Raw genomic sequence first — 20,279 nt, 5'->3', positions numbered from 1 at the left:
TAACGTCTGTCCCCGGCTTCCAGGATGGACAGACAGCGGCTGCAGCCCCCTTCCCTCCCTGCCGAGGCCTGGCCCCTCCGGCTCCCGGCTCTACCCCACATCAGCCTCAGATGCCAGCAGAGCATCTCCCCAAGAGCCACGTCTGGCTTAGTCCACGCCCACGGCCCAGGAGGGGGTCCCCTGTGCTTCCTCCACGGAGACCCCCGAGCTGCCCCCGACCTGAGCTGAAGCCACTGCTGAGGGCTCAGCGGGGGGGAGGGCAGCCGTCAAGAAGGGCCCGGGGGGCTCACTGGTCTCTCTGGGTAGGCTCCCTGCCGCTGTCCCACGCCCTCCTTTCGGTCTGACCTGGGCCTTCAAAGGCCGCTGCCAGGAAATGGGCAGCCCGGCCCCAGCCCTCCACCTGACGCGCCCCAGCTGGCCCTGGAGGCAGCCTGGCCAGCTCCCCAGGTTGGTCCAGTGGCTGCCCAGGGAGGGGGAGGGAGGGGAGCCCCTTCCAGAGGCTGCTCTGGCTCTTCCACCAGGCCAGGTCCCCACCCCACGTCAGAGTTGTGCAGACAGAGCAGTGACTCTCAGCTCTTCTTCCAGGGACGCAGCAACTGGGCTTCCGCCCAAAGAGCATCGAAACCCCTCAGTAGCTCCGTGACCACCGCTGGTGCCACTGGCGGCCCACCCCTTCCTCTCCCCTCCCGCATCCCCCACCCCCATTCTCTCCTCCCCTTCCCCTACCCTCTCCCCCGCCCCCCTGGGCTTCACCGGACAACCTGAGCAGCACTCGGGCCACAGACTTGGAAGGATGGGACCCTCACGGCCGGCAGACTCTGGGGTTGAGACACAGGCTCTGAAACCAGACACCAGGGAGAGGATAGTGGCTCTGCCCCCTGTGCCTCTTCTGTCAAATGGGGGCACAAACAGTTTGCACCTCACCCAATCACTGTGAAGAGTGTATAAGTAAGACAGGCAGAAACTTGGAAGGGCGTCTGGGCTATGATGGGGGCCCAGAGAGCGTCCGCTCTGTGCCCGCTCTCGGCAGGCGCCGATGCGGGAACCAGCGCCTGCTCACCCCGGGCCTCACCCGGAGCAGCGGCTCGTGTGCCACGTGCGAGGCCTGCAGCCACGGCAGACGCCCCCCGTCCCCCGTCCCAGCAAGCGTTTGCCTCCACGCTCCACGCGGGGCTGCTGGAGAGCCGCACCTGGGGACGCGCCGCATCCACAGCCGTTCGGGTGGGCACAGGCCTGGCAGCCGTTAGACTGGGGATTTTGGTAAAGAAATTGTCGAAAACAAAGAATGCAGCTGACAGGCGAGCCAGACGGCACAGCAGAGCTTGAGAGCCAGAGGGAGGGACCCTCCGGGTGCGGGAGGGTGACCGGCACCTGACCTCCTCTGACCCAGGGACCTGGGCAGCAGGTCAGGGCCCCCACCACCTGCCGGGAAACCCCCCAAATGGGCACTTCACCCTTGGGGGTTCTCATTCTCTCAGTGGGCACTGAGACAGGCCAGCCACAAGTGGGCATGCAGCCAGGAGGCACCTCGCAGGGCAGCTGTGGAGGTACCCAGGCTGGTGAGGCCGGCTTGTGGGGGCGGGTTCCCTGCAGGAGCAGGTGGGGGAAGGTGAAGCTGGCTTGGGGGGCGGGTGGGGGGGGAGGCCGGCTTGGGGGGCGGGTGGAGGGGAGAGGCCTCTTGAGGGGGCGGGTGGCGGGAGAGGCCAGCTTGGGGGGACAGGTGGGGGAAGGTGAGGTCGGCTCGGGAGGCCAGCTTGAGGGGGGCAGGTCTCCTGCGGGTTGGGGGGATGATGCTGGCTTGAGGGGGTCTCCTGCAGGTGGCAGGGATGATGCTGGCTTGGGGGGGCGGGTGGGGGAAGGTGAGGCTGGCTTGGGGGGGCGGGTGGGGGAAGGTGAGGCTGGCTTGGGGGGGCGGGTGGGGGAAGGTGAGGCTGGCTTGGGGGGTTCCTGCAGGAGCAGGTGGGGGTCAGGGTCTGAGATGCTGATGGTGAGGACAGCAGCCTTCATGGACCAGACTCTACTCACCCCACACAAACAAAACCCCGCGAGAGGGCTGCTCCTGAGCCCGTTTCAGGGCAGAGAGGGTGCAGTGGCCTGCTCACGCTCACAGCGGGGCCGGAAGGTGCAGGGTCTCTTCTGGGCCCTGCGCCGCCCCCTGTGCCCCTACCTCACCGATCAAGGCCAGGCCCATGTTCCTCCCTGTAAGCTGGACAGGTGTGGACCGCTGGGTGCCACCCAGTCCTCACAGTTACGCTATGAAATGGGCGTTTGTCCCCAGCTCACGGTGGAGAAAACTGAGGCTCCACAATGCAAATGACTTGCCCGAGTTCACTCGGCAGCGAGGGGCCCGGGCCAGGGCCCCCGCCCCATGCCCAGGGCCCCAGCGGCTGCAAACCCAGCGTCTCACCCCGAGGCCAGCCTCCCTTGAGGACACACACCCTGCACCTCAGCTGCACTCCTGCCCAGCAGGCGGCTCACGCCCTAAACACAGGCCTCAGGCTGCTCTTGGCAGGCACTGTGTCTGCACTAGCAGGAGGTTGGGGGCAGCCCCACATCGAGCAAGCCCCCGGCGCCGTCTCTCCAGCACCCTTCACTCACTCCGTGTCTCTGTGGCGTTTGGTAATTCTCCCAACAGTTCAGCGTCTTCGCTAGTGTTCTGTGATGGTCTGTGGACAGTGACCTCTGATGTCACCACAAGGACTGGCTGAGGGTGCCAACCCAGGTTAGCGTCTTTACAAACAAGGCATTTTAAATTAAGGCACGCGCGCTGTGATTTCAGACACACTGCCACCACACAGGATGGTGTAAAGAGAACCACGGGCGCTGGGGGACAGAACAGCTCCTGTGGCCCCACACGGGGGCAGCGGGGCTGCTGGGTCAGAGGAGGTGAGCCTGGCCGGGCTGAGGGTGAGGGTGGCGTGCGTGTGCACTCTAGGAGGAAGACCCCGAGCTGGGGACACGGGGTCAGACGGCTCCTGGGCCGGGCTGGTGACGGAAGCGGGATGAGCTTCCCCTTTACAAGCAGGAGCACGGGCCCGGGTCGGGGTGAGGGTCCAGGGAGTTGTGAGCTGGGGAGTCCACTGGGGGCCTGCACCAGAATCAGGGGAAATGTCCAGAACACACCTGGAAACATGGCCTGGAGCTCAGAGAGAGGTTTGGACAGGGACGTGCCTCCAGAAGACAGTGATTCATAGACGGCAAGGAAGCGCTTGCTCTGGAGACGTCAACCACCTGACAAGCGGCCGCGACCGGCTTTGCTCCCAGACATGGGCCCAGGCTCACCCTCCTCGCCACCTCAGCGCGCTCCCCCCACAGCTCCTGCCTCGGGTCTGAGCAGTCGCAAAATGCTCCCACACTTTCTTTCTCTTTCCTAAAGGTCTGAGGTGTGAGTTTCTGGCCACATATGATCTACCCATTTTGCAGAATTGGCAAGTTGAGGCATAGCTTTCCTAAGCCACACAAGCTGACTGTGGAGCCAGAAGTGATGCCCACTCCCACCGACCATCAGCCAGGAGGGCAGTCCCCTCAGCTGAGCAGGCACAGCTGATGCTGATGCAGGGTTGCCTGTGGGGAGGGCGCTCCCGCCCCGCCACCCGCCCGTGCCCTCCGCCTGGCCTGCACAGAAACCAAGCAGGCAGAGTGAGCAGCTTCTGCACGACCCGGGAAAGAGGCAACAGTGGCTGGGCTGGGCGCTGGGAGGACAGAGGCGGGCCGCCCCAGAGCTGACCTGCGGGATGTCGGCCGAGTTACTCTCTCTGGGGTGGCACCTCAGAGCCTCCCAAACCCACGTCCTTAATGGAGGGGCAGGGGGCTAATCACTGCATCGTCTTCCAGTGGTGCCAAGGCTCAAGACCCCGAGGGCCCACTCTCTGCCTGCTCTCACCCAGGCGGATTAATTGGGCTTTCAAACCTCCTCCTCAGCCGAGCTTCTTGAGGAAATTAGGGTGATGCGGTGCAAATAATTGAATGTCTCTCCCCAGTCTTCAGGCCTGCTGCCTTAGCCGCTGCTCAAATGGATGAGCCAATTAACGTAACTAATCACTCCAGGCCCGGCAGCGGCAGGCACGGGACCCTGAAGGCGCACTCTCCCCACGAGGCCCTGCGCCGGCCGGCCGTGCCCCCCGATGGGCCAGCTTTCTGCCAAGCCTGACAGTCGCCCGCACCTGCGTGACCTGCACTGAGCCCAAGCCTCGATCTCAGAGGGGCCAGGGCGTCTTCCTCCAGCCTTTCCTCACGTAAACCCGCCTCGCCCCTGCCTGTTCACACCCCCCCACAACCTCTGTGGGCGGCCTACTTCACCCTCGCCAGCCTCCGAGCTTGGCGATGGCGGGGGTCCCTGCTGAGTGAGAGCAGATAAGGCTGTGTCCTGAGCCAGTCCACGTAGGGACCTGCCAGCGTACAACCACACACACACACACACACACACACACACACACACACCCGACACTGTACAACCACACACACACACACCCAGCACTGTACAATGACACACACACACACAGACAAACCCAACACTGTACAACCACACAAACACACACACAGACACGCACCCGACACTGTACAACCACACACACACACACATCCGACACTGTACAAACACACAAACACACACACACAGACACGCACCTGACACTGTACAACCACACACACACACACCGAACACTGTACAAACACACACACACACATCCGACACTGTACAAACACACACACACCCGATGCTGTACAACCACACACACACACACACACACACACCCGACACTGTACAAACACACACACACACCCGACGCTGTACACACACACACACACCCAACACTGTACAAACACACACACACATCCGACACTGTACAAACACACACACACACACATTCGACACTGTACAAACACACACACACACCCGACGCTGTACAAACACACACGCACACCCGACACTGTACAAATACACACACACCCGACGCTGTACAAATACACACACACACATCTGACACTGTACAAACACACACACACACCCGACACTACAAATACACACACACCCAACACTGTACAAACACACACACACCCAACACTGTAAAAACACACACACACACACACACCCAACACTATACAAACACACACACACACACATCCGACACTGTACAAACACAAACACACACCCGACACTGTACAACCACACACACACACACCCGACGCTGTACACACACACACACACCCCTGACACTGTACAACCACACACACACACACCCGACACTGTACAAACACACACACACACCCAACACTGTACAAATACACACACACCGACGCTGTACAAATACACACACACACATCCGACACTGTACAAACACACAAACACACACAGACACGCACCTGACACTGTACAACCACGCACACACACCCCGAACACTGTACAAACACACACACACACATCCGACACTGTACAAACACACACACACCCGACGCTGTACAACCACACACACACACCCGACGCTGTACAAACACACACACACACACACCCGACACTGTACACACACACACACACCCAACACTGTACACACACACACACACACCCAACACTGTACAAACACACACACACACACATCCGACACTGTACAAACACACACACACCCCAACACTGTACAAACACACACACACACCCGACACTGTACAAATACACACACACCCGACGCTGTACAAATACACACACACACACCCGACGCTGTACAAACACACATACACACACACACACACCCGACACTGTACAAACACACACACACACCCGACACTGTACAAATACACACACACCCGACGCTGTACAAATACACACACACACACCCGACACTGTACAAACACACACACACCCAACACTGTACACACACACACACACCCAACACTGTACACACACACACACACACCCAACACTGTACAAACACACACACACACATCCGACACTGTACAAACACACACACACCCCAACACTGTACAAACACACACACACACACACACCCGACACTGTACAACCACACACACACACACCCAACACTGTACAAACACACACACACACATCCGACACTGTACAAATACACACACACACACCCGACGCTGTACAAACACACACACACACACACCCGACACTGTACAACCACACACACACACACCCAACACTGTACAAACACACACACACACACACATCCGACACTGTACAAACACACACACACACCCGACACTGTACAACCACACACACACACACCCGACGCTGTACAACCACACACACACACACACACACACATGATGTGTGCTACACCTGGAACTGTGAAGTGGGGAGGGAGGGTGCTATAGCCCACCAGAGGGACTCAGCAGGAAGATCAAGGGCGGCTTCCTGGAGGAAGCAGCGCCTGAGTGGAGGCTTGAAGCCACACAGAAAGCAGCAGGCCGAGTGAGCAGCTCCTGCACGATCTGGGGGCTCAGGGCCCTGCAAAGAGTCAACCAAGGCTGGCGGGCTCTGGGAGGACAGAGGCGCGTGGAGGGTGGGTGTGGGGCTGAGGGGGGCCGCTGGCGGGGGGCAGGGAGCCCTAGAGCCAGCCCAGGCGTGGGCAGGTGGGTGTGAGCAAAAGCTGGGTGTCGAGTCACCTGCGGGGCATCGAGGAGACGTGCAGGGGGCGCGGGCGGCCTCGGAGAAGCCCAGGCTGATGGCATGCACGGCGTCCTCTCAGGATGGGCTGAGGCTGAGGGCTGGCGAGCGGGCAGGAAGAGCTCTCCTAGATGGGCATGCACCCCGCCTCCTGAGGCCGTCCTGGTCAGCTCCTCCATCTGAGACTCACGCAGGCCCCTGTTTCCTTTATCTGTTACTAAATCAACAGCTGGTCAAGTGCCCACGAGCCAACGGTGACAGGGAACATTGCCGGCAGCTGAGGCCCGAGGGGGCTCCCGCCTGCTGAGCGCTCTTTCCACGACCCTCTCAGCCCTTGGGAGGCAGACCTTCCCGCCCCTGTCTCCAGAGCCGGACGCCATGCCCAGGTCCCTTCTCATGTCTGGGGCCCGTGCTCGGAGGGAGGAGGTGAGACCTGGCCGCCACCTCCACACAGGGCCCCGACTTGTGTCCCTGATGGACCCGCCTCTGCTCACGCCATGGCAGCGCGCCGCCGGCTCCTCAGTGTCCACACCCTGTTAAGAGCGGTCAGAGCGGGTTCCTGTACTAATTGGGCTCCGTCTCCCTGAGGCTTCGTCCGGCAGTGAGCGTCCAGCCTCCAGGAGCCCAGCCCTCTCCCTCCCTGAGGACAAGCGCCAGCCTGGAGCCCGCTTCCCAGGGCTGCCCTCCCGCTCTGGGCCAGGTGACCACGGGCCCCTGGGAGGGACCAGGGGGGAGCAGGCAGGCGATGCTGGGATGCAGGAACCCTGGAGGGCCCACCCCACTCGGGGCTGCCCAGTGCCAGCTCCCAGGGCAGGGGAGGCGCCCCCGGCCCCTTCTCTGATGCTGCCCCAGGCGAGGAGCCGAGGACAGCCCTCACACAGTCTGGGCTCTGGGCCGGCCAGTGGCTGGGGGAGGGCTTCCCCTCTGCAGGGTGGGGGGCACAGGGCTCCGAGAAAGCTAGGGAGGGGGCGGTCGGGCTGACCCCACATGTGGTGCTGGGGTCTGGCTACCCCTCCCCGCAGCCACCTGGAGCAGCTAGCCCAGCCGGGCTCCGCCCCAGAGCAGCCGGCGCCCCTCTGGGACTGGCTGGGTGGGTCAAGTCTCTGCCGGGGGCCTGGGGGCCCTGTTGGTCCCATAAGTGGGGTCTGGGTGACCAAGTGGCTCCTTCACCTCCAGTTGCCCTGGGGGCCTGGGGGGCTGGCAGTGGGTGAACAGTCGAGGATGCCGGTCCCTTTTGAGGGAGGAGGGGGAGAAATGATGAGGATGGAGATTCAGGTAAAGGGACAGGTTTCAGGTAAACGTGCCCTTGAGGATGGAGACACCTGGGCGGGAAGTGGAGGCGGAGGAGAGGCCCCCGCCCCTCGGGTCCTTCCCCGGCCCTGGCGCCATCCCTTGGCGTCGTTGGGCTGGGCCCCCGCTCCCTGGCTCCAGCTCCGGCCCCAGGGCAGACGTGACTACGGGCCCTGACTACAGGAGAGCCTGCCCAGCGCAGCGGCTCTGCAATGCAGTGCTGGGGTTTTTTGTTAGTTGTTTTTTTTTTCCCCCTAAAATTCCTCATATCCCAGGGAAAAGCGCAGCCAAATGCTTCTAAAAAGGGGCGGCCAGGCGGCCTGGGATGTCCGCCCTACTGATTCCGGGACCTGGCGGCTGGCCCTCGTCCCGCCCCTGAGCAGCCCTGCCCTCGGCTCTGGTCCTGGGGTGCAGCCTGGTGGGGCAGGCACCTCAGCATCTGTGGCCGGAGCACCACTCAGCACCAACCCCGACCCCAAGCCTCTGGCTGAGTCTCCATCACTGAGAAGAGACGCCTTCAGACCCAAGGGGCTCAACCTCACCCTACCCTGCCCTCTCTGAAGGAGCTTCTTTGGGGGGAGTAGATGACTGCGCCCCCCGTTTGCTGGATCAGATGCCAGTCTGCTGCAGGGGCCTCCGGGGGGAGGGGCCCCTCCGCTTGCCCACTGGGCGACACACTAATTCCACACGCTCTGCCTTGGTGCCCTTCTTCTGTTCCTGGGTCTCATTTCCAGGGAACTTTTCACTGCAGCTCTGCCTTTCCAATTGGAAAGGGATGGGCTCAATCAGCTAAGGAAACAAAGCCTGACTCAGGCTGCTGGAGACCCCGCCCTCTCCCAGGGACCGACGCGCGCTGGAGGCCAGCAGAGAAAAGGTCCCGGGTGGCAGGTGACCCTTGGTGCCCCCAGGCCCCTCCCCTCACTGGGAGGGCGGCAGGGCCCCGCCCGCTCCCCGCTCTGTGGCCAGTCTCTCCGGCACAGGTGGCTCTAGCTCGGGGGCAGCCAGGATAGAGCGGGGGGCCAAGCTGGCCCGGCCTGGAGGACTGCCAGCCTGCCATCTGTGCGGGTGATAGCCAGCGACACGGCGCTCGGAGCTAGGAGGTCGGGGCCCCTCCCCGCTGCCACCAGACTCAGGCCTGGCAGGAGGGGCCCCCAGGCCCAAGGGGCAGGAGGTCTTTAGATGAAAACAAGCCAGTCCTCAGCCTGGGAGATACCACCCTGCACATGGCGTTTCCACCGGGGCACAGGCTGTGGACGCAGGGACAGCTCTCCGCCCCTGAGCTCAGGGCAGGAAGTGGGTCAGGTCAGCCGTCAGGGGGACACCCACCGGGAGGCGGAGAGAACCCCGCAGGCAGGGTAATGCTGAGTCCAGGCCGTGGTCCCAACTCTGCCGACTTCCGCCTGGAGTCCCAGGGTGACTGCACTGACCCTGGGGCCTGTCTCCTCACCAGGAACAGGAGGGCATAGGCCACAGCTCACAGGCTGCAGCGAGGGGTACCGGCCTAGAGTCTGTCCACCGCAGCTGCCAGGAGCCCCACCCCGCAGCCTCGGGCAAACGCCTCTGGATTCTAAGTGCATGAAGTCTCTCCTGGAAGCAACGTACAGTGCAGGGCCCCAGGCCCAGCCCCAGAGACTCTGGGTCGGCAGGTTCAGTTCAGGCACCGGGGGCTCACCGCGTCCCGAGAAACAGAGGGGGCCCTGCACCCGCGGGCTGCAGCGTGCTCGGCGCCCGGCCCCGCCGCAGCCTCACCCCTCTCTGCCACAAGCATTCCGGAGCAGGACTTCCCGCCGCGGCTCACCGCTTCCCACCCTGGGTTCTCAGGTCACGAGCCCCCACTTGGCCCCAGACACCTTCTGGGGGCGCCGTCAGGTGATGGGCCAAACAAAACCCTCACCCTGGGGACCATGTAATCCTCTATCAACTGCCTCATCAGCTGACTCACTCATTCACTGACTCGTTCACCCCCTCCCTCATTCATGCCCTCCCTCATTCATTCATTCCCTCACTCACTCATTCCCTCCCTCATTCATTCATTCCCTCCCTCCCTCACTCATTCCCTCCCTCACTCATTCCCTCCCTCATTCATTCATTCATTCCCTCCCTCCCTCATTCATGCCCTCCCTCATTCATTCATTCCCTCCCTCCCTCATTCATGCCCTCCCTCATTCATTCATTCCCTCCCTCCCTCATTCATGCCCTCCCTCATTCATTCATTTGCTCCCTCATTCATTCATTCCCTCCCTCATTCATTTGCTCACTCATTCACTTATTCACTCACTCATTCATTCACTCATCACTTTTCATTCCCTCCCTCATTCATTCAATCCCTCCCTCACTCATGCCCTCCCTCCCTCACTCCCTCCCTCCCTCACTCATGCCCTCCCTCCCTCATTCATTCCCTCCCTCATTCATTCATTCCCTCCCTCACTCACTCATTCCCTCCCTCCCTCATTCATTCCCTCCCTCACTCATGCCCTCCCTCCCTCATTCATTCATTCCCTCCCTCCCTCATTCATTCCCTCCCTCCCTCACTCCCTCCCTCCCTCACTCATGCCCTCCCTCCCTCATTCATTCCCTCCCTCCCTCATTCATTCCCTCCCTCCCTCATTCACTCCCTCCCTCCCTCATTCATTCCCTCCCTCCCTCCCTCCCTCATTCCCTCCCTCACTCATGCCCTCCCTCCCTCATTCATTCCCTCCCTCCCTCATTCACTCCCTCCCTCCCTCATTCATTCCCTCCCTCACTCATGCCCTCCCTCATTCATTCATTCCCTCCCTCCCTCATTCATTCCCTCCCTCCCTCACTCCCTCCCTCCCTCAGTCACCCACTCACTTGTTTACCCACTCATCCATTAACCCTTTCATTCCACTCACTTGTTCATTCACTCACTCACTTATTCGGTACTTCTACAAGCCTCCTCTCTACCAGGCAAAGTGCTAGGTGCCAAGGTTGACACGTGCAAAGCCCCCCTTGTCAGAAAAAGGCCAAGGAAGTGAGGGCCCTATAGGGGCCACAAGCCCTTGGGAACCCTCAGCTGCAAACCCCAAGGGCAGGCTCAGCTTGGCGGCCTCCACCCACCCCTTCCAGGAGGCAGCAGGAAGGGGTCACCAAGGCTGCCCCAGCTGGCCAGGAGAAGGAGCTATCTGGAGATACGGACGGTCATCCTCAGCTCATTCACACGGTCACCGAGAGACAGAGCTCAGGCAGCCTTCTGCCCCAAGACGAGGGGCATCACCCTTGGCAGAAAGAGCAATTTTCCCCAGTGAGTGCCCCAGCTTTGCCTCCAAACAGACCCTTCCTGTGGGACTCCCGGAGCCTGTTCACGGCACTGTGGGCTTCTATGGGCTCCACTTCAAAACTTAGGGTCAGCTTCTTACAAACACGTTTCGCTGTGGGTATTACCAAACCCACAGAAAAGCAGAAAGAAGGGCCTCCTATGCTTGGCCCCTGGCCCCAACATTTATGAACAGTTTGCAATCTCCCTTGCCTAGATCCTTCATGGCCTCCTTTGTTTGGGAGGGGGAGCATTTTGAAGTGAGTCCAGATATCATGTTACTTTTCCCATAAATACTTCAGTATAAGTGAAGGCCTCTAACTAAAATCCCTTATATATATATCAATGAACTTATGGTTAGCAGGGGGAAAGTGTGGGGGGAGGGATAGATTGGGAGTTTGGAATGGACATGTACACACTACTGTATATAACACAGATAATGAACAAGGACCTACTGTTTAGTACAGGGAACTCTAGTCAATATTCTGTAATAACCAAATGGGAAAAGAATTTGAAAAAGAATAGTTACATGTATATGTATAACTGAATCATTTTACTATACACCTGAAACACAATATTGTTAATCAGCTATATTCCAATATAAAACAAATATTTAAAAATTATATGTATGTCTCTTTATGACTAGCTGGCCATATCACACCAGGTACAGTAATATTACCTAATATTATACAACACCCAATCCACGTGAAGACGGCTGAGCACCGAAGAACTGATGCTTTTGAACTGTGGTGTTGGAGAAGACTCTTGAGGGTCCCTTGGACTGCAAGGAGATCCAACCAGTCTATCCTAAATGAGATCAGTCCTGGGATTTCTTTGGAAGGAATGATGCTAAAGCTGAAACTCCAGTACTTTGGCCACCTCATGCGAAGAGTTGACTCACTGGAAAAGACTTTGATGCTGGGAGGGATTGGGGGCAGGAGGAGAAGGGGATGACCGAGGATGAGATGGCTGGATGACATCACCGACTCGATGGACATGAGTCTGAGTGAACTCTGGGAGTTGGTGAGGGACAGGGAGGCCTGGCGTGCTGTGATTCGTGGGGCCACAAAGAGTCAGACACGACTGAGTGACTGAACTGAACCCACATTCAAACTCCCCTCTTTATCTCCAGCTTTGCCCTTGTATTCTCTCATATTTTGTCTAGGATTCAGGTCTTATGTTCGAATCTGTTTTGAATTGACTTCAGTATATGGTGCAAGGTTAGCGTCCAGTTTTCCTAACACCATTTATTGAAGAGACTACCCTTTCCCCTTTGTATATTCTTGGCTCCTTTGTCATACGTTAATTGACCAAAGATGTGTGGATTTCTACCTGGGCTCACTCTCTGTTCTGTGCCATTGATCTGTGTGTCTGTTTTAATGCCTCTACCACACTGTTTTGATTACTGTAGCTTTGTTGTGTAGTTCTTATCAACTGGCGGCTGAATCTTGAGGCTTCACTGGACACAGTTTTGATTTCCACTGTGACCCGCTCGTCTGCTGTTCACCCCAACTCTCCTTCCCAGCACCACCAGCCCAGCCCAGCCCAGCTGTGTCCCCTCTGCACTGCCGCTTCAACAAGTTATAAAGCTTCAGACACAGGCTCGCTCTCTCACCTCTGGGCCTTTACACCTGCTGCTCCTTTGCCCAGAACCCTTCCCCTGCTCTCCCAGGTGGGATGCACTTTCAGGATTCGGCTTAGAAAGCCTCACCTGGGTTGCTGCGTCTCCTGCTGTGCTCAGCCCCCCATCACAGCTCACACCTCCAGGCTCCTCACTTCCCTCTGCCCTCATATGTAGCCCCCACCCCACCCAGGCTGGAAGCCCCTGAGCCGCAGCTGACTCTAGCCCTCTTCGTAACCCAGGGCCTGGCACAGAACAAGTATTTAACCAGCACTTACAGAGCTGACGTGACTCACCCAGTAGCAGCCCTGGCTCACAGGGTGGCAGGGCAGTGACTGGCCACAGAAACATTCTCGGGTTGGGTGCTGGGTAGATGGTCAGTACCCAGCAGCAGCAGAAACCCGCAGGCCAGGGAAAGCCCACCTTCTGCGAGGGTGAGAGAAACAGTCCAGCCAGACCCTCTGAGCCCCCAGACATCCCCTGCTCCCGTTTCCCTTCCCGTCGTCTTCACGCCCTTCACCCCATCCCTTGTCCTGTCTTTCCACATTAACTGGTCATTAGTCCAAGTTTATATTTTTATTATTTATTGTGCTTACTCAATCGACTTTTTTGATCACAATTCCTAAATTAAGAAGCAGATAAATGGGGCACAGTTTGTTTCTTTAAAGAGCTCACTAAAATAAGTCATTTAGTCAGCAGCTCTCAATAGGAAAAAAGGTTACATGATCCCTCATCCTCAGGATGCCAAACAGCTCATTTAACTTGAGTCTCCCCAGTGGTCTGACAGCTTGACTGCCCGTTTCAGCAGAATCTAGTCCAATCTGCTGGGGAAATGGTAAAATTCTCTCCACCAGAAACTTTCCCACCGAGGAAACTAGGGCAGACAGGCCCGCGGAGCAAGCCGATGGCCCAGGCCTCCCTGGCGCCTGCACCTTCCTTATGTCTCACACTTAATACCAGGAGGAGGGACCGTGTGAGGGCAGGGGCCAAACGGGGGAGGGCTCCCGGTGTGTGTGTGTGGGGTGCTAGCAGGAGCCCACAGCTCCCTGGGCTGGCAGACGGGTGGGGGCCCCCGAGGACCAGAGTCTGAGCCGTCTGTTAGCAGCCAGAGCTACAGAAGACACACGGGGCTGCCAAAGCAGCCTCCTGGGCAAAGGGGGAGAGGCCTCCAGCCTCGCCAGTGCCCGCCTTGGGGCGGAACCTGCCCAGATCCCAGCTGGTAAAGGAGCCGATAGATGGAGTTCTCAGCCTGTGCAGCCAAGCAGAGGGCAGGTGTGGAAAGGGTCGGAGAGTGCCAGGCGACTGGCATGGTGAGCACGTGTGTGTGTGAACACAAGTCTAGCCAGAGACAGGCGCCGACACTTTAGCTTACACTTTCTCAAGAAGCCCCTCGGGGTGGTGCCCTGAGTACACGCTGCCAGGGTCCTGCCACCATGGACAGGCAGACCACTTGGCAAGAGCAGAACAGAGGCTGGGGTCCAGGGTCCCCGGGGCGAGGGGGTCCGGGGTCCTGAGGGTACAGCAACAGTGCACACGTATTCACAGACACGTGTAAGCAAACACCTGTACACACTCCTCCTGACACACGTGCACTGCACACTCTAATGCACAACACAGAGTGTGGCTGAAACTCCTGAGGTGGGCTTTGAATCTTTTTCTTAATGTGATCTAAAACTCGCGGGTATGGTGTGGGGGCAAGCAGGCTGATAGCGTCTGTGGAAGTGGTTGATGAATTTAGGGTGTGTGCCACACAGGTGCAGAGATGGTGCCCAGGGCGTAAGCGAATCTCTCTGGTCTAAGCTCCCTGGGTGGGAGTAGGGGCGGCCTGGGGTCTCTGAGGGTCACAGGGTGCAGAGGTGCCCTGACCCTGAGAAGGCGGAAGGACCGCACCGCTCACCCTGTGCGGCCCCAGGACAGAGGAGGGCAGCCAGCACTGCCAGCTAACTTCAGAACAGTCTTCGTCCAAAAGGAAGACTGGTCAGCGGTCACCCCTGTCCTCCTCAAGCCCCTGGCCGCCCTCAATCATCAGTGAGGGCTCCGCGCCGGCAGAGGGAGCCAGGGCCACAGCGAGGACTTAGGACGCAGCCCCTGCCAGTCGACAGGCCCCTGCGCGAGCGACCCCGCCTCATGACTCTGGGGCAGATGGAGGGGTCCAGGGTGCCAATACCCCTGGACCCAGACGGGCAGGTCGCAGGGGACAGAGATGCTCTTGGGCCCAATTCCGCTGACACCAGGGAGCCTCTGGTGGCATCTGGCGGCGGAGGCTCCTGACACCCTGCAGGGGAGAACCCAAGCCCCTCAGCCCCCGCAGCCATCACCGAGAAGGACGTGCTTCCAGAGTCGCTTCCATGTAGGAGGGGGCGTGCCTACACATGCCACTAAATCAAGATTAATGAAGTTCCTGCCGGGACTAATTACCGCGCTCCCAGACCAAAGCACTCCCAACATCCAAACGGCCACGTCCAGCTTGAACGACACGGGGGCGGGGGAAGGTGCCAGGTGCCTTTACCCCTCCCTGCTCCCTCCTGGAGCAGTGCTGGGAAGCAGGCGAAAGGGGCACGCTGGCGGCCCGAGTCCCAGATCTGTATTGACGTTCATCCCAGCTGTCCAGCGCCCACATCTCCGGTCAGCACAGGCCCTCGACAGCTCACACGGCCACAGTGCAATGTGGGGGTGTGGAGGCTGGCTCAGTCACGCTCTTCCCCACCCCCGCCTGGGCCCACGCAGACCACCCAAGGCTGCCACACGGGCAGTGCTGGCCCGGGCGAGTCCAGTCAGGGCCAGTGACCAGTCACGTCCACGGCCACGGACTGGTCTGGAGGAGCAGTCAGAGCAGCCCAGCCCGGGGCCTCGCTCTCCATTCCCCACGTGCCCCATCCCCAAGCCGTCCGTCTGAGCCCTCAACCAGGGCCCGGGCAGGCATCGGGCTGAGGCAGCCACATGTGCACGGATGAGACAGGGAGACCCCCCTCTCAGAAAAGGGAAACCAGGCGGCTCCGACCAGCCCCCTAGGAGACGGTGGGGAAAGCTCCATGCCACCCAATGGTCACCTGAAAGCGTCTGAAGCCCAGCAAGGAGACGCCAGGCTGCAGCCTGGCAGCAGGAGTCCAGGGTAGGCGCCTTTGTCCTGAGGGCGTCCACACCGCAGGAGGGACAGCTGAGCGCCCCCTGGGGTGGGGCCCACGCGGGAGAGACTTTGATAAAAACTACCTGTCTTTCTAAGCCCTATTCCCAGCACGGAGGTGCATCTCAGCACGGGCTGGATGGCCTTCTGGTCCGACCTTTCACCTCTGGTGATGGAAACCGAAGCCTTGAACTTCAGTGAAGCCTCCCGCTCGAGGAATGCCCCCAGCGCCTGCCGGAGCAAATGCAAACCGTCTCTGGGGGGAGAGAGCCCAGGGTGCGTCACACATGACGCTCGGCATGAAACTAAAGCTCGGGGATGCCGTGAGTGTGCGTGGTCAGGAAGAGCAGGGGGCAGGAGACCCACAGGGGCGCAGGGCTGACGTGAACATGAAGCCTGCCGCTGATGAATACAGTGAGCCCGGTGGACAGGCCCCACTGTGGGTTTGATGCAGCCGAGGAGGCAAGGAAGGAACCGGGAGACAGAGCAGGGAGGGGGCCCAGCCGAACACTCACACGCGCAGAAGAAAGGGCAGAACACAGGAAGACGACGAGGCCTGAGCTGGAGTCCCAGCGAGGAAAAACGGACAGAAAGACGGCAAAGGATACTCAGGGCTGAGAAAAGACACCAACCCACAGGTTCAAGAACCCAGCAAACTCCAAGCAGAAAAAGTGAATGTGCGTCTAGACGTAGCAGAGAGAAACTGCAGAAAGCGAGACGGATGGAGACCGGGCAGTCAGACGCAGAGTCAGAGTCGGAGAGCAGCAGGGCCTCCGGACGCCCGGGTGCGGCTGGCCTGGGCCCCCGGTAGGGTGGGTGGAGTCAAGAGGAAAAAGAGAACCTGGAGCCGGAAACAAAGGCACCACACGCGAGGGTCCTCCTGGGGCAGGCGGACGGCCTGGGTCCCTGAGCATTCTCACAAACCTCTGGGAAGGGCAAGGGGCCGCTCAGTCCCGGTTAGAAGTCGACGGCGACAGGACCGCCCTGGTGGTCCAGGGGCCAGGCTCGGCGCTCCCACACCGGGGCCCGGGGGGTCCCTGCTCGCGGAACTAGACCCCGCTGTCACAACTCTGAGTTCACACCGCACCTAGAGACCCCGCGGGCCAAGGATCCAAACCAAGAGGTCCACGTGCTGCAACAGGACCTGGCGGAGCCGAACAAGGGAACACATACTAAGAGGAAAATCCGACCGAGAAGAGAGGCCGGGGCCAGCGTCAGGGCTGAAACACGTAAGTTAAGGAGAGCGGGTGGCAGGGACCCCCTGGCAGCTCAGCAGTCCAGACTCGGAGCTCCTCCTTGTGACCCCCACCTCCCGTCCTAACCTCCAACAGACAGGGTCTCGGGAAACAGACACCTTCTCTCTCCTTGAGGGTGAAGGCTTGCTGCCTGGGTCTCCGACAGCCCGAGAGAACGGGATGGCGGTCTGGGGCAGGGGCTCCCCACACCCAGGTCCCCCAGGGAGCCGAGGGCAAGCTGTCCTGAAACCCACTTCGAACACTCTACTGGGGGGCAGACAGAGGCCCCCCATCACCTCAAGGGCCGCCGCCCCTCTCTGCCAGCCAGAGCTCTCTGCCCCCACCCCCCGCCACTCTCCACACCCCGCAGGGGGAGCTGGGGCCTGGGGCCAGCTCCCCACCTGCACACGGCCGCTCACACCTCTGCCCCTCTGCTCCCCACAGCCCCCCGGGACCTGAGTCTTCACCCGTGGCTCCCTGGTCCCTCTGTCCATCCGGAGAAGCCTCGCGTCTGCCCCAGCACGCCCTCCGTGAGCTGGTGGAGCGCGGGGCGGCCCACAGCACGGCAGCTGGAGAGGGAGGGAGTGAGGCTCGCAAGGCCCCGCAGCCGCCCCTTCGGGGGCGCTGAGCCCTCCCGCCTCCCGCCAGAGAGAGGAGCCCAGAGCCTGGGCCCCTGGGGACCTTCAGCCGGGCTGCGGGCTGAGGGACTGCTGGGCAGCGAAGGGACCGCAGGGGCTGCCCCACTGGATGCTGAGGCAAGTGGAGGGTGTGACACCCCAGCCCGGCTGCTCAGACAGGAAGGGCTGTTTTTAAAGAACAGATCCTTTTCCACGTGATTAGTGTTTCCTTTTGGGGTCATTTCTTCCCCATCTCCCAGCCTGTGCCCGCCTATATGGCGAGTCCCCTGCAGCGAACCCGGAACTGAAGCTGAAATTGGAAGAAGGCTGAAGGCACGTTCATGGAGGGGCAGTGCCCCTCCTCTGCAGCGGAGGCTGGCAGACAGAGGCACTGTCGTGGGCAGAGCTCCTGACCACGGCCCCCAGACCCGGGCGCTGGACTCGGGGTGGACACCAGGGTGCGTGCCCACACCCTCCGCTGCCTGCAGTGTGAACTTGGGCATGCTGCCGTGACCTCGGTCTCCCCATCTGTAAAGTGGGCCCCTGCAGTGCGTGCACCTTCCTCCTCTGGCCTTGGTACCAGCGGGGATGGTCCTGTTAATATAACGCAGAGGCCACTCCTCGCAGAGGACACACTCACAAAAGACACACTCAAACAGGCCACACTCACAGAAAACAATCTCACAGAGAACACTCTCACAGAGGACACACTCAGAGAGGACACTCTCACAGAGGACACACTCAGAGAGGACACTCTCACAGAGGACACTGTCACAGAGGACACACTCACAGAGGACACACTCACAGAGAACACACTCACAGAGGACACACTCACAGAGGACACTCACACAGAGGACACTCACAGAGGACACACAGAGGACAGTCTCACAGAGGACACACTCACAAAAGACACACTCAAACAGGACACACTCACAGAAAACAATCTCACAGAGAACACTCTCACAGAGGACACACTCAGAGAGGACACTCTCACAGAGGACACTGTCACAGAGGACACACTCACAGAGGACACACTCACAGAGAACACACTCACAGAGGACACACTCACAGAGGACACTCACACAGAGGACACTCACATAGAGGACACACAGAGGACACACAGAGGACAGTCTCACAGAGGACACACTCACAAAAGACACACTCAAACAGGACACACTCACAGAAAACAATCTCACAGAGAACACTCTCACAGAGGACACACTCACAGAGGACACTCTCACAGAGGACACTGTCACAGAGGACACACTCACAGAGGACACTGTCACAGAGGACACACTCACAGAGGACACACTCACAGAGGACACTCTCACAGAGGACACACTCACAGAGGACACTCACACAGAGGACACTCACATAGAGGACACACTCACAGAGGACACACTCACAGAGGACAGTCTCACAGAGGACACACTCACAGAGGGCACACAGAGGACAGTCTCACAGAGGACACACTCACAAAAGACACACTCAAACAGGACACACTCACAGAAAACAATCTCACAGAGAACACTCTCACAGAGGACACACTCACAGAGGACACTGTCACAGAGGACACACTCAGAGAGGACACTCTCACAGAGGACACTGTCACAGAGGACACACTCACAGAGGACACACTCACAGAGGACACTCTCACAGAGGACACTGTCACAGAGGACACTCACATAGAGGACACACTCACAGAGGACACACTCACAGAGGACACACTCACAGAGGACAGTCTCACAAAGGACACACTCACAGAGGACACTCACATAGAGGACACACTCACAAAAGACACACTCAAACAGGACACACAGAAAACACACTCACAGAAAACAATCTCACAGAGGACACACTCCTCACAGAGTCCACACTCTCAGAGGACACTCACAGAGGACAGTCTCACAGAGGACACTCACAGAGGACACACTCACAAAAGACATACTTAAACAGGACACACTCACAAAAAACAATCTCACAGAGAACACTCTCACAGAGGACACACTCACAGAGTCCACACTCACAGAGGACAGTCTCACAGAGGACACTCACAGAAGACACACTCACAGAGGACACTCTCACAGAGGACACTCTCACAGAGGACAGTCTCACAGAAGACACACTCACAGAGGACATTCCTCACAGAGGACACACTCACAGAGGACACTCCTCACAGAGAACACACTCACAGAGGACTGACGCATGAGCAGGGGACACTCCTGGGGGGCCTTCTGCTTCCTCGTGGAGAGAGCTACCAAGGCACCTGGCACCGCACCCAAATCCCGCATCCCATTCCCCACTTGCTGAGCAAGCATGCGTGGTGCCCCCACCCCGACGTTACAGGAGTATTGCGGGAAGAAGTGCAGACCGACTGGGCAGCTGTGGCAAGGGACCTGGGGCTTGGACAGCTTCCCGACCCCAGAAGGAGCTTGTAGGACGTGGAAACAGTCGGAGGAACCGACCCATCTCCCAGGGTCTTGCAGAGCTTGTGAG

The 20,279-nt window shown here is 59.4% G+C and overlaps 1 protein-coding gene across 1 annotated transcript in view; it reads right to left on the bottom strand.

The window, feature by feature from the left end:
- Positions 1-8,521: 8,521 nt before the first annotated feature.
- Positions 8,522-20,279, bottom strand: part of LOC128061319 (basic proline-rich protein-like) — a 31,236-nt gene continuing 19,478 nt past the window's right edge. Inside the window, exons 8-9 of the mRNA XM_052653592.1 lie at positions 8,835-9,047; positions 8,522-8,669 (exon numbers count right to left, since the gene is read on the bottom strand). Coding sequence (XP_052509552.1) covers positions 8,522-8,669; positions 8,835-9,047 — 361 coding nt within the window. The remainder of the gene's footprint in view (positions 8,670-8,834; positions 9,048-20,279) is intronic.

Source organism: Budorcas taxicolor, chromosome 16, assembly GCF_023091745.1.
Source record: "Budorcas taxicolor isolate Tak-1 chromosome 16, Takin1.1, whole genome shotgun sequence".
Lineage (NCBI taxonomy): Eukaryota > Metazoa > Chordata > Mammalia > Artiodactyla > Bovidae > Budorcas > Budorcas taxicolor.
The sequence above is the reverse complement of the archived record's forward strand: the minus strand, read 5'-3'. Positions and strand labels throughout refer to the sequence as shown.